The 15,147-nt window shown below is 32.3% G+C and overlaps 2 protein-coding genes across 7 annotated transcripts; one reads left to right on the forward strand and one right to left on the reverse strand.

The window, feature by feature from the left end:
* Nucleotides 1-3,279: 3,279 nt before the first annotated feature.
* Nucleotides 3,280-6,899, reverse strand: LOC133697278 (protein sym-1). 3 transcript variants are annotated; one of them, XM_062119749.1, is made up of 6 exons: nt 6,584-6,899; nt 5,686-5,709; nt 5,442-5,574; nt 5,329-5,368; nt 3,787-3,903; nt 3,280-3,668 (listed from the first exon to the last, which is right to left on the reverse strand). In XM_062119749.1, exons 1-5 carry the CDS (start codon nt 6,860-6,862, stop codon nt 3,816-3,818), a joined length of 564 nt encoding a protein of 187 aa, XP_061975733.1. In that variant the 5' UTR covers nt 6,863-6,899; the 3' UTR covers nt 3,280-3,668; nt 3,787-3,815. The 3 variants fall into 3 exon arrangements, with proteins under 3 accessions (XP_061975733.1, XP_061975731.1, XP_061975732.1); XM_062119747.1 differs by having other exon boundaries at nt 5,686-5,841; XM_062119748.1 differs by having other exon boundaries at nt 3,280-3,697; nt 5,686-5,841.
* Nucleotides 6,900-6,958: 59 nt separating this feature from the next.
* Nucleotides 6,959-10,719, forward strand: LOC133697279 (dual specificity protein phosphatase 1). 4 transcript variants are annotated; one of them, XM_062119751.1, is made up of 6 exons: nt 6,959-7,107; nt 7,563-7,717; nt 7,810-7,945; nt 8,318-8,438; nt 9,165-9,310; nt 10,315-10,719. In XM_062119751.1, exons 2-6 carry the CDS (start codon nt 7,607-7,609, stop codon nt 10,434-10,436), a joined length of 636 nt encoding a protein of 211 aa, XP_061975735.1. In that variant the 5' UTR covers nt 6,959-7,107; nt 7,563-7,606; the 3' UTR covers nt 10,437-10,719. The 4 variants fall into 4 exon arrangements, with proteins under 4 accessions (XP_061975735.1, XP_061975734.1, XP_061975737.1 ...); XM_062119750.1 differs by having other exon boundaries at nt 6,965-7,107; nt 7,559-7,717; XM_062119753.1 differs by having other exon boundaries at nt 6,968-7,107; nt 7,559-7,717; nt 10,319-10,461.
* The last annotated feature ends 4,428 nt before the right edge of the window (nt 10,720-15,147 follow it).

The raw sequence follows: 15,147 nt of genomic DNA on the forward strand, positions 1-15,147 counted from the left end.
TTTTTAAACTTATTTTTTCACCAATTAAGTCACTAATAAAAATTAATTTGACTAATTAAACATCTAATTAAGTCCTTGCACTTAATCAATTCTTTTAATTGGGTCCATGATTAAATCAAATTGACTTATTAAAAGTCTAATTAAGTTCTCAGACTTAATTTTTATGCAAATTCATTCGATAATCATTTAATTTAACCTTGAATCTGCATTTTATTTTAATTTTGAGTACTATGGGGTACAATTTGGCTCTCGATTTTATTCAAAATTCCAGGTTGGTTCCTCCATACATTGAAGCACTTTTGAACCTGATCTTGGTTGCTAGTCTTTTTTCATTTTCATTTTTTATTTTTTTGTTGCTTTTCATTTTTTTTTAAAAGAAAAGGACAATTTGGAGGAAACCTAAAATTGGATTATAACAAGAAGTATAATAAAGTGTTGTTTGGGTTTCAATCAATTCGTTTTCATAATATTTTCTTATAATTTTTTTTCGTGTCTTAAAAAATATTCATATCTAGTACAAATTCGCTTGTTACTCCTAGAATTGTAATAATAGTTTTTAGTTTTTCTTGTTTTCATATATTTCTTGCTTATTAATTCATTATTTATATTTGGATTGCCCAACTAAGTTATTCTTTTTGGTTGTGTTGAATTTTATAGTGAAAAGCTCAATTGAGTGAAACTCGAGAGAAGTGTAAACACGTGAAGGAGTGAGAAAATAAAATCTTCTTATCACTGGAGTGTTTTGAAGATTTAAAGATGTTATAAAGGTTGAACAAAGGTAATAAAGAATTTAAGGATAAGATAGAGAGAATAAAGAGACATGATGATGTAATTGATGTTTTGAGAAAAAAGAATGATTGGGATGGAAACAATGGTAGGAGGTGTGATGATTTTGATGAGATGGGTGATGGTAATTATTAACATAAAGATTCCTTAGTTTAAAAGGAAAAACAATCATGATGTGTATTCGGAGTGGGAAAAGTGCTTGTGGTGAAAAATACAATGGAATTACAAGATAAAACGACTGATTTGGAGGAGCAACGAGAGAGCATCTTTTATATGAGGTGTCATGTTCATAATAAGAGTTTTAGTGATGTTTCTCTACCACAAAATGATTCGAGGATGAGTCTTCTTAAAGAGAGAGGGGATGATACGATCCATGCAAATGTTGAACAATCAAATTTGGATTTTAGTGTAATGTTATCTAATATCTAGTTTTACACTATCAAGCATAAATGATGCAGAATTGTCTCTTAGATTGCTAATTTGAGGTTTGAAGAAAAGTTTGCAACTTAACCTAACAAGAACTTTGCCTTAGATAATTGAAGTTTTATGCAATTGATCACCCCCACCCTATGCCTACAATGAGACACGATCAAGAAGTATAAATCACAATGAAGTTGATTAATTTTTTGAAGAGTTTACAAGTTCAATCAAGAATCTAGTATGAAAATCACTTAATTACAAGAAGAAAAATAAAGCACACATTATGCAACAACTTTATAGAAAATTTCATAAACTAGAAAATGATGTTAACAATTGATTTATACAGTATAAAAGCTAACCCTAATTTGACTTAATGGAACTAAACTTGATAAATAGACCTTAACACAATAAAAGTTCAAAATAACTAAAATAATAAAATAAAACATAACCTAAATAAATCCTTAAATGTTGCAGGGCCTAAAATAAACTATAAATATATAATAGCTAAACTAATTAAAACAAAACTAAAGTCGAATTTTATAATATGCCACCAAAATCAAAACCCAACTTCAAATGAATAGTTCTTTCTTGTCTTGACAAATTGAAAGGTCTATGATGTATCGCTAGAAATATATGGATATCTACTTTCCAATGCAACTAGAATCGTATTAATTTTTTTTTTAGTTCCAGTTATGACTAAAACAGTAATGAAAGGTCAAAACTGGCAAATTTGATTTTTCTTATTCTAATCTTTTTGTAATGTCTGGATGCTCTTTTATAAGTATTTCTTAAACATGAATCAAATTAATCAGGCTTCTTTATTCTTTGATATCCTCTCGAAGTCCACCTTAACTCATATATCTTGAAGAAGTCCATTAATTACCTCTTTAAATCTTTTTGCTCTAAATCTTGTGACCGGATCTAATGGAACCTCCAATGAGTCTCTTGGTGTTGAAGTTAGGATTGCATCAATAACTATCAATTAGACAATTTAATTGGGATGAAATTTTACCTAGTGTTTCTAGACATATTATTCTACATGGGGTTAAAATTTTACGTCAATCAAAGATTAAGAATGAATCACAATATAGGTTAGAAGGTTAAAAGTGGATTTTGTTATTTATTACCTTTTGACTTGTGGAATTTTTATTTTAAAGACTCTTTTCCCAATGATACAAAGATGGTCAACAACTTATTTTATGAGTTTTCTAGTTCTATAAAGATCTTTAATAGACAATAATATAATTTTTAGGTGTGGCAAGAATTCTTTTAATATTCTAAAATCTTTTTCTTATAAGTATTCTTTATTTATCCTAGTTACACAAGGAAATGATGACTAATGGCATTTAAAGGTTATAATATTTTAGGAGTTTTCATATCCTATAAGAAAATTAAGGAGCAACAGGTATTACGAAGATTTTCATGCTTATTTAGGAGAGTTAAAGTTAGTTTTGGGTTGATTTTTTCAAATGCATAATTTTATGCTAAACAAATATAATTTCAATCTGAATGTTGGATCAAGTTGAAAGTCTACAAGATATTTTGAGAGGTTTTTTTTATATTAGGCTAAAATTTCAGATGAATCAAACATTAAGAATGCCTTAAAATAAGATCTAGAAGCTACTATACAAGATTTGTATTAGTTTTGTTGTTGATTTATAGTTATTTTGCCTATTTTATTTAAAACTCTATTATTATTATTATTTCCAGAATTGTTTAGTAAATTTGTTTTACCTATTATAAATAATATTATTTAGCTCGTACTTAGGTTTGCTTTGAAGTCATAATATTTTGAATAAACTTGTGTTTTGTGTGACACAATATTTTTCTTTGTTGGGACAAACAATAAATTTAATTTATCAAGATATAACTATCATTGTGATGTCTTTATTATACTTCTCATTTGTGATTCACACTAATCATTATATAGATATTCATTCCAATAATATTAGTGCTTTGGTTTAAATAATTTTTATGTCACTCTTCTATCATGACTTTTCATGATTTGTTTTTTTGCATGTGGATTATATAAACCATATCATTACAGGGTTTGCATTTTGAATGACTACAAAATAGAATCAAATTTATCATTCCAATAAAAAACAACGTAAACCATTACATAATTAATAACCCTGTGGACAACACCTGCCCAGGTTTACGAGCACCCCAACCAACTATTAAAAGGTTTGAGAGAGAATTGGCATTGCCCAATGAAGAAAAGAAATCAGCAGATGGAAGACACAAGTAACTTTCCTACTTCCTCCAGCATACTGCTCGGTTATTAGTCAATGAACAATTATTTTCTATTCTCATACAATCGAATTACAACAAAACCAAAATGTTTTCAGAAAATCTCATACAGCCAAGCTCGTTTTTTAAATAGGTAAAAATCTCAAGTTGCTCTAAGATTGTAATCAATGCTCACAGCTGCCATTCTCTTGAGCCAATCATGGTCTACCTAACTGCGTGTTTCACAGGAGGAAAGGTCGAACTGTTTCACATTGTTATTTTAAATAACAAGGATAAAAATAAAAGCAGAGACAGTATTACAAAGCTCATTCTTAAATATGAAAAACGAACCTCATGTTCAGAATGCTGACATGATGAATCTACTTGTTCAATGTTGAGGACAAGCAGAAGTTCCAAAATATAGACCCCGTGGACATGAAAGCTACACGAGCTTGAATGGGGACAGCCCTACAAAATTGCCAGATATATTGCATAATCATGCCAGCAGTTCAAAAAACTATTCACTTACTAAGAAACAATAGCTGAAAGTTTGCGCTGCAGGACCATGTTCTAAGTAGAGGTTTATCATATGAAGTTTAGGAATTTAACACCATCAATTTCACTCCTGATAATCTTGGAAAGTCAGACTCCCCCAAACAATGTCCCTATAGTTGTTAAGCAAAATCATATAATCGGAGTTTCAAAGTTTTCTAACGTGACGGGGGAAGCTATCTTTATAAATACTAACTTATTGACCCTCGTTCACACCATAGTCCTTAGGCAGTCATTAATGAACCTTCATGAGAGGATTTGTGAGATGGAGCATGCCTTTTTAGCAACCTCAATCAAAATCTATTCTAGAAGAATTGTTTCACAGGTTTGGTTCTAAATCTCATAGCACATAAAAGTAACTGGATCAGAGAGGCTGAGAGAAAACATTATGCTATGTTCATGTAACTAGTAAAAAAATATCCCCAGTCAACTGTTCGGATAAAACTCAACTTGTTGCAGAATATATAGTCTTACCATATCCATGGTTTGATAAGGGTGACTTTCTAAATTTCGTGAGGGCGTTTGGCAGCAAGGTGAATCTTCATAACCTCACATACCGGATGCTTTCTTGAAAGAGTTTTAAGCCAGAGAAACATACACTTAACAAGTTTTTATTTTTATTTTTTAAGAACAGTTTACAAGTTAATTTGAAGTTATAAGCTTTTCTCCCTGACAGGAGCGGAATAAATTATCAGAGCTTCTACATAAACAAGTCCCTCAACATAAGCATGCAGTGTCTAAAAACCTTGTGCGTTGGTGAATTTCACCAACTTTAGAAGTGGAACAAAAGTTGTGAAATTTAAACCTTGCTTGTTTTAGTGAAAATAAGTTTAACAAAAACGATTTCCATATTTTGATGTCTCTGGCTCCATGAGGGAAATAAGTCAGTGGAAGAAATCCCTGTTGCTTATAAAGAATTAGCCAAAATAAAAAACTTGGAAAATAAGTATAATTCTAAGACATCAATTTTATGAATTTTGCCAGAGAATTTTATGTGCATGCATAATGTATAAGTGTACAATTGTACTCTGATATACAACATAACACAGCTTTTTTATGGCATTAGACAAAACTTTTACCAAAAAGTTTTAAATCACATTTTTTTCTCACTAGCAGTTATACTCCAATTTAGAAAGGTTTTTGTAGCTATATTAGCATTTGTTTCTCCCAAAAACCCCAGGTAACAAATGAAAGCACCAAAAAGGAGTGGTTAATTGTGCATTTGAGAAAAAAATAAAGGATTAAAAATCAGAGTGCTGTTCTTCATATAATCATCATTGTGCTCAAGGGTTTCAATCCAGGGACTATAAAGGGCACGCCAAAAAAGGGCAGAAGATGTACCAAAAATTCAATACGCTGACAGGTATCCAGAACCTAAATCCTGCATTGAAACCAGATATCAAATATCAAATCACACAAAAACTTGTTTTCAAATCAATGAAAGTTTGAATTACCATAGAGCAATGTTGGAAGAGCATCTCTTTGATACTTCTCTGGAAGCTGTGAAAGCTTCCCTTGCCATAGATTGTTCCATGCAAAGACAACAGCAATCACTGATGGACCAAGCACTATTTGGTTCAATAAAACCTGAAAAGAAACTAAGAATTTGCATCATATTTTTTAAAGAAGCTACTCTTTGACCTATCAAGTTTATCCTGATTATGATTAGCTAACAGTGATATCCAAAGAAACTAGTACCTTTAGCATCAGATTCTTCACTGTCTGCTTTGGCAAACAACGGTCAAGATATTGGTACCATGCATAAGAACCAGGACCATACAATAGAAACCCATAAGAAGTCATTCGCAAGGCACGAAGCCAATCATGATCGGAAAGGAAAATCCCAATAAAATCCTAAACAAGAGCATTTCATCAAAATCCAAACTCAAAACAACTTTAAGCACACTATGTAGATAAGAATAAACATTGAAAAACAACAACATAGGCTTGTCCTAAATGCATCACAAAGGTTGCTGGCCCAGATTAGAAATCAGTAACATTTGCCTACTTCCAGTACATGAAATGGCAATGGATGAATGTAGTCTCCAGTGATATTTAGAGTAACGCAATATTATGTGTTGGTCAACATACTTTCCATGTTATCTTGCTGTAGGAAACAAGGTTGGACTGTGCAAAGTCTTATTAGATGAAAGAAAAGTTTAAGAATCAGTACTAATCACAAGCATAGAAAACACTGCCAATAAGTTCTATGTTGGGTTTAGAACACAAAATCGCAAGCCATAGCCTTGGGCAAACCAAATGAGTTTTCAGACAGAAGCAGTGAATTTATACCTTCTATATTGCCTTTTTTTTTTCTTTTTCATGTATTTATTATGGTGAAAATTATTACATTGATTTTGAAACATCTAAACTTACCAAAATAGTTGTAGACTTGCAACATTAGACTGAATTTATAAGCTAAGCTAATAGCATTGCCATTTTTTTCCAAACCAAGTTCAAGGAAAACACAAATCAATTATTCAAATTTACTGCTAAATAAATCAACAAACATAACAACATGTTTAAATTCATTTCCAATAAATGGCAAAAAATAATAATAATAATAATAAATAAAAGAAAACACACACACACTGACCTGATTGTCATTGGAATTCTGAGAAGCGTCTTGGTCATAGGAGTGTCGTTTGGATGGCTTGTTCTTTTTCCAGCGGTCTGTAACTTGAGCTACTGTGTCCCCAGTAAGAGCAAGCGCACCTGCGGTCACAGCTTGCTTTAAAGGGAACCAGTAACCTCCTCCTCCTCCTCCTGTTGCTGAATCAGAGGATTTCGATGCTTTACTTTGTTTTATCCTTCTTCTTTTATGTTCCCATTTCCAACCCCAAAACTCTCCATTTCCACCACTCACTGCTTTCATTTTGCTTATCACGGCTCCAGTGGAGTGAAACTGTTGAAGGGCTCTTTTTTCTTTAATAGCCCAATTTGCCCTTCCAATAACTTTACAGACATGCCCTTCATCTTTTTCTTATTTTACACTTGGACGTGTCAAAACTCAGAAGATCAAAATAGTGGGTACGCAGAGAATTCTCTTAGTTGCTCTTCTTCCAGCACTACTAGAGAGGACGAGGAGATTCAGAGATTTCTTTTGATTGAACTTTGAAGGTTAATAGAATCTTCTCCTTCTCTCTCTCCCTCTTCATTTTACATTTGTTTATTCTTAAATAGGTGGAAACTCGAAGAATACCCAGATGGAATTTTTGTTGTTTTTGGTATATTTGATCCTTTTGTAGAATAAAAGTTTTGATCTTGTTATATTTCTTGTTGTAAAGATTTCATCTTTTCAATTCCCAATTTGGCTACTTCTATTCCTTGTTGTTTACATCATTTTGTGTAAAATTAGAATCCAGTACAATGTTATTAATGTTATAATGTGGTTCTCGAGAATGGTTCCGTAAATTGTTCAGTAATATAGTTTGGTGTTCATAGTCGTACCAGGTTGTAATTGTGATATGGGATAATAAACATTCAATGTTATTCATATCATATAACCTAGAGTTGGAAATGTGAATTGGCTAATCATTTAAATCTTAACAATCTCTTCCTTCACTTCAAGGAAGAACATAAGCAACAAGTGGAAAATAAAAGTCTTATCCTGCAAGCCATGAATAATCAGATTGATGATTCGATCAAGAATCAAGAAGCAGCACTTTTGCGAGTTATAAATGTAGCTAGATTCTTTAAGGGAGATGATGTTCCATGCCAGATTGAAGAGGTAAGTTAACTTTGATGTTTATATTAATTGATGTCTTGATTGGGATTTTAATTGTTTGCCTGAATTTTCTGTAATTTCTTTTGATTTCTCAGGGCCTATTCTTGGGTTCTGTGGGTGCTGCTACTAACAAGGATGCACTTAATAGCAAGAATATTACACACATCTTAACTGTAGCTAATTCATTGCCTCCCTCTTTTCCAAATGATTTTGTATATGAAGTCATTGGAGGTATGTGCCTTCCTACTAACTGGTGTGATAGTATTAGTAATTCTCTTTCACTGGCATACCTCAAGTGATGATTTCTTTAACAATTTTCTTTTTTCCTTTGTTTTCCTTGCATTTATTTTTCTTTCCCCATTTTTTTCCTCTCTAAGGCGCTACAGTCTGCTCTTTGCATCTGATGTATTATCTATTTGTAGCTGAAGTAATATCTTTGTACTGTAAAGAAGACTACTTGTCAAACCCACAATCTTGTTGTAATCTCTCCTTGCTTTGCATCAGCATTCCATGTTTAATTCTCTCTCTCATTCATATGGAGCTTGTGATGGTTTGCACCGCTTCTAGAACTCAAATTGACTTGTGGTGTTTCTTTTGAGGTAGTCGCGGATAGAAATGACACCAATTTAAGGCAGTACTTCGACAAGTGTTTCAATTTTATTGACGAAGCCAAGAGGCAGGGAGGTGGTGTTTTGGTCCATTGCTTTGTTGGAAGGTCCCGAAGGTGGTTCATCTTTCCCTGCAGGGGTCACTTGATTTTCAGGAAACATGTTCTCTATCTTCTTAGTGCGATATACTATGCATCTAACATTGACCAATCAGTCCCCTTGGGAATAACTTTTTAGATGGATTAATTAATAAATAATACATTTGGTTCCTACAACTTGGTTGGTCAATTTTTACCTTGTGGATAGTACATTCATTGAGCCTCTGTACTGTTAAATTGGTGATCATACATTCATGTGACTTAAATGATTCAATTTCATTTTATAATAATATCTGCATGAAGGCACAGTAGTATTGGATATCTTGCAATTAACTTTACAATTGTTGGTGTCAAAAATATGGAAAAGACTTCAGCAAGTGTTTTAGCGGTGATGACATGTTTCAATACATTGATTGTGATTGGAGAACCATCGGAGGTGTCTAGTGGATGAGCATATTTTCTGTTCCAACATAGGAGATACCCTTTGGATCGTACTCATCATTTTTATGATTGTCTTATTAATTCTTTTAATTTTATCTATAGCATTTATCACATTAGAAAAATTACATGGATTCACACCTCTAATAAAATAAAGAGCATCCCTTTCAAGAATAACTTTGGAAATAAATTTGAAGAAAAGAAAAAATTCATTTTGCTTCTTTAGATGGTTGCAGTTTGAAAGTGGGTTATGCAATACTTCTTATTGGACTGAATTTGTTTCAATGTATGTGTCCTGCTTTTCAGTGTGACTATTGTTGTTGCTTATTTGATGAAAAGGCATGGAATGAGACTATCTGAAGCTTTGGCACATGTGAAGAGTAAAAGGCCTCAGGCTGGACCTAATTCTGGTTTCATCTCACAGCTTCAAGACTTTGAGAAATCTCTTCAAGGTGCATTATCTTTGATACTTCTATATGTATTAACTTGCAAATTGTACCTGATGTGGTTGGTTTTGGTGATCCCAAAAAAATAAAAATTATCATAGCCCTGATTGAAGTTAGATGTTTGCCACTTATCTCATTAATTAAAACCTTTAAATTCAAACCGAAGTTTGTCCCTGGGAAATTTTTTTGTTGAACAGCTCGTTTCAATTACATAACAATCTGTGTCAGAATAATATAACTATTGTCCTTATAGGAAACTTGCAAGATATTTATTCATTCATTCCGTGCTTCATCACCAACAGCTAGGTGCCGCCTTATTTGGCTATAACCTTTTTGTAGTAACATGGATAAGAAAATAAAAAACTACCTCTTAACTACGATACAAGTTTCTTAAAAAGCATTTGTGCTATATATCCGAACCTTCTTCTGGCTGTACAGATAAATGTTAGAATTTCCGATGCCAAAAATTTTCCTGTCACCCAGACTGTGATTTGTCATAAGTGGTTTCTGTTTGAAATAGCTTCTTATGGGCTGATTCATTTTTTTGTACAAAAACTGTTTTTTTTTTTAATGTTTGCTAGGTATCTCTTCATAATGTGTCAACGGAAGACGTGAAGAAGCACAAATGGACGCTTAGAAAATATAAAACTCCACTGAGGAGGAATATAGCATTCGTGATTTAAAAGAAGTAAATAGCTTAGTCATTGCTATTGAAATGGTGAAAATACAAGACTGGCTTTTCTATCTGCTTTTGACAAGGTGATGAATTCACAAGGGCCAAGTGTCATAGAACTATTGTCATCTGAATCAGATTCAGTTTTCATTTTTATTAGAGCAGGATGCATGATTCTGAAGTTGATGTTGATGGTTAAATATTTGAAGTATTTTTAAATTGATATGATATTTAGCTGCATGAATGTGATCATTAGCAATTGCAGGATAAGTACATGGAGAAACCTCAATGAATCATATTTATATTAATTCCATTTGCATTTTCTTGTTATTTTAAGCTAGAGATGGAGTAAATTGGTCTGGCACAGTTAGCAGATCAAGCAGTGATGATATCTGTCGCCAATTTGCAGTTCTTTCTCATTATACGTGGGAAAAAACTGTGCTGGTGTTGTGTATATAGATTTATTGCATTGTGCCTGTGGACGACGCTGTAGATGTCAAGATGTCAAGAGGGTTACAGGGGGTTGTCTTTTTTGTTTCTTATGTCAAAAGTTGTTGGGCTCGGCTTGACAGCCATACTTAATGCTATTAGGGGTGTTGTTTTTTCTATTTTTTATTTCAAATCTGGAATGACAATCAGACTCAAGGCTATTAGGTTTGGCTTGGCCACCAAACCTAATGATGTTGAGTTCGGCATAGTTGTGAGACTCATTTTAAATAAATAAATAAATAAAAATTAATTAGGATTTCTGTTTAGGATATTTTAAGAGTAGTTTAATTTTTTTATATAAAAAATAGCAAAAATTAAAAAAAATATTTATGATACTTTAAGGGTAGTATAAATGTTTTTTTTATAAAAAAAATAAAAAATATTAATTAGAATTTCTGTTTAGGATATTTTAAGGATAATTTAAATATTTTTTGATAAAAAATAAAAAAACAATTATAAAAAAATTATTTACGATACTTTAAGGGTAATTCAAAAGTTTTTATATAACAAATAAAAAAATTATATAAAAATAATTAATTAACATTTTTGTTTATGATATTTTAAGGTTAGTTTAAATATTTTTTTATAAAAAAATAAAAAAAATTTATAAATAAAAATAATTAACATTTTGGTTGAGGATATTTTAAGAATAGTTTAAATGTTTTTTATATAAGAAATAGAAAAAAATTAAAAAAAATATTTAGAATTTTTTAAAAAATAGAAAACATTTATAAAAAAATTATGTTTAGGAAATTTTGAGGGTAATTTAACTTTAAAAAAAAATATTCATAAAAAAATATTTCAAGAGTAGTTTAAATATTTTTTAATAAAAAATTTAATTAGCATTTTGATACTTAAGGATTGTTTAAATATTTGTTTTTATAAGAAATAGAAACAATTAATCAAAAAAATTATTTAGTATACTTCAAGGGTAGTTCAAATATATTTTTATAAAAAAATAAAAAATAATAATTGATATTTTTGTGAATGATACTTCAAGAGTAGTTTAAATATTTTTTTTATAAGAAATATAAAAAAATACAAAAAAAATTATTTATGATATTTCAATAGCAGTTTTAAATGTTTTTTCAGACTCAAGACTATTAGGTCTGGCAATGCAGCTATACTCACAACTATTGGGTCTGGCTGGATCACCAGATCCAGAGCCACAATTGGGCCTGGCTTGGCCGCCAAACCTAATGTCATTGATTCTGGCTTACCTTCCAGACCCAAGGCTATTGGATATAGCTTGGCCTCAAGAGCCAACGCTATCGAGTCAAAAATTGTTGTCAGATCCAAGGCTATCGGATCTGGCTCGACCACTAGATCTAATGTCATCGGGTCTAGAATGGTCGTCAAATCTAATGTTATTGGATCTAACTTGGTTGCCAGACCTAAGACACTTTAAATATTCTCTATATTATTAATATTTTTTAACATTTAAAAATTTTTTATTAAACTGTTGCAAAACGTGAACCAATATACTAGTAATATTCAATAGTTGAAGGAGAAAGTCTTAGGAATCATAGGCTCATAATTTCCAAAGTTGTTATTTGAGGCCATCAGAAAGATTAATTTACATGCATTTCCAGATACTGCAAAGGACGGTAAGGAGTTGGTGTCTTGGTAAATGAGTGACCGAAGTTTTTAGTTATATGGATGTTGCCTTCTCAACTTTGGATGTGCATGCAGTCGCAGCAAATGAGAATTGGAATTACACCAACGCATGACTATTTTTAAATTCTATTTTTATTTAATTACATCGTAATTGAGATAACTATTCACAAATATTTGAAAGTTTTAAATTCTTGAGAAATAAATAATTTTTTTTAAAGCATGACATGACCATTATTGGGTGGTCGAGTTGCTAAAGAGAAATAGAAGTCAAGAGATATGCTCCCTATATAGTATCTAGTTCGACTCCCTTTATCCACTAAGGGTACAAGTTCTATTTTGCAGGCCTTGTTGGAGTGTATGGATCTAGTTCGATGTGTATAAGCAGGTTCGAGATACTATACATAAAAAAAAGGCATGGCATAATTGTATGATTTTTTAAATATCATATAATTATTTATTTAAAAATGATTTTATTTTAATATATAAAAAACTAAACAATTAAGAAAAGTGAAAAAAAAAGGGTGAAGGACTAAGTAGATGATGTATATCATGAGAATTATAATCCATCTCATAAAGCCAAACCTAATCTACAAGAAGATTCAAATGGTCCAATAATAAAAGCGAGAGCGAAACAACTGCAAAGGGCCTTAACGAGTTAAATTGAAATGATTGAAGCTGCTTCGGAGTTAAAAGCTAGCAATCTGTTCGAAATTGGTTCAAAGGTTCTTATTTGCCTACAATTGAAACTTGGACATGAGAAAAGTCCTTAATGGTTTTTTTGATGTTGGGCTACTTGAGTTTGGATTAATAATGTAAATAAGTAAAGAAATTGATGTTGTTTACGGTCAGAATAGTAGATGAATTTGAACCCGATTTTGAAGTCATCTATTGCATGTGAAGACAAGATTAATCTAGGTGGATTTCAAGTTCAGAATGTGATCTTTCTAGATTGTCCAACTATGATTGCATTGGACTTTTGTGCAAGAAGTTATAGTCGTTTTAAATTTGGTCTGTTTATGTTTCAATTAATGTCAGAAAAGGTGTGCCAGTTAAATTTGTCTAGTTACTTTGTCAAAGTCTAATTTTTTGGCTTGACTTCTGTCATGTTGAATTTTCCTAACTATGAAGAGATGTTCCAATTATAAATATTGTATCAGAATATGTAATAAGCACTTTTGGCCAAGATTTGAAACTTAATTAAGAGAAATTAAGAATTGTTCTTCCAAATTGATTTTTGTAAAAAAACCCTACTTGATTTATCACTCTTCAATCATAAAGAGTGTGGCGTCGAAATCCTAGATTGATCTTTGTGGCGTCCAGATCGACTTAACAAAGTATCATTCTAGTCTATCCTCCATCTTATTTACCTTAAAATCACTATAATCTAGCCTAAACACCTAAAGAAAGACAATCAATCATACCTATCCTTTATCCATTTTTTATCAGATTCATTGTTGTTGATTTTCGAATCATTCACGACACATCATCTGGTATCAGAGCATCAGTTGCAATCTAAGGCAGGAGCCAAAAACAGAAGAAAGGCTTGCTGTAATTGAGGTTGATAAACTTAATTATGGCTAGAGATAAAGAAGATTTGCCAAGAGGGTTAAGTTTGGAACAAGCACAGGTTATGGGCTTACAACGATCTCATGTTGAGATTCGGGATGAAATGATTGGAATTCGTTAACAGTTGAATACCTTTATGCAAATGATGCAAAGAAATAATTTGCAACCCCAACATAGGCAAGCACTTAGGGTGCCACGAAATGATATTATAGAAGCTAACGAAGATCTAAACGGGGATGATGAGACCGACGATAGGGGCAGACCAAGAAGGCAAAATTAAAATCCTCCTAATGGTCTCAAATCTAAGATTCCACTGTTTAGAGGAAGTAGTTCACCCGAGGAATACTTATAGTGGATTTAGAAGGTTAAAAAGGTGTTTGAATGATATGAATATTCTGAAGAAAGGAAGTGCAATGTGGCAGCACTTGAGTTTATGGATTATGCTCTTTTATGGTGGGAAAACTTAAAGATTCGGAGGAGATGGTATGGAGAAAAGGAGATTACAACGTGGGCAACTATGAAAAGAGTGATGAAGAAGCGATTTCTTTCTAATTACTATAAACAGGAGCTATACAACAGACTTCAGACTTTGCAACAAGGATCTTTGAGTGTGGAAGAGTATGTGAAAGAGTTTAAGTTGCTGCTGATTCGATGTGAATTGATGGAACCCCAAGAGCAAAAAATAGTTAGATTTTTTGGAGGGTTGAGGAAGGATATAACTAATGTTGTTGAATTACAACTGTATATCTTCCTCGAGGATGTTATAAAGCTTGCAACTCGAGTAGAGAGGCAGCAGAAATGAGGAGGTGTCCGAACTGGTGCAACTACGTCAAGTATGACAAGGGTTATTTCTACGCCTACACGAATATGGAGCACACCTAAACGAGATGAGAAGGTGGAGTTTAATAAGAGGAATACCAGTTCTGATTCTTTGAAGGAAATGAGAAGGTGATAGAACCTTAACATCCTAGGAGGTCCCGGGACATCAAATGCTTCAAGTGCTTCGAACATGGGCACATTGCTTCGGAATGTCCAAATAAAAGGATGATGATTTTGCATGGGGATCATGGAGAGCTGATCAGTGGAGATGAGGTTGAAACTGAAGATGAGGTACAAGTGGCTGAACAAAAAGAGGATTTTGAACCAGTGAAGGGAGATTTATTGATTATGCAACGGGTTCTAAATGCACAAATTGACGTTAGTGATGAGAAACGCGAGAACATCTTTCATACTCGATGTCAGATTCGAGATAAGGTGTGTGGGATGATCATTGATAATGGAAGTTGCACTAATGTTGCATCAACTATCTTGGTGGAGAAATTGGGTTTAACTACCATTCCACATCCCAGGCTGTATAGTTTGCGATGGCTAAATGAGAATGGGGAGATTTGGGTGACAAAGCAAGTCTGTGTACCTTTTTCCATTAAAACCTATCATGACAAGGTTTTGTGTGACGTTGCGCTAATGTTAGCTAGCCATTTGTTGCTAGGTCATCCAT

The sequence above is a fragment of the Populus nigra genome, chromosome 6 (genome assembly GCF_951802175.1).
Source record: "Populus nigra chromosome 6, ddPopNigr1.1, whole genome shotgun sequence".
In the NCBI taxonomy this organism is placed as follows: Eukaryota; Viridiplantae; Streptophyta; class Magnoliopsida; order Malpighiales; family Salicaceae; genus Populus; species Populus nigra.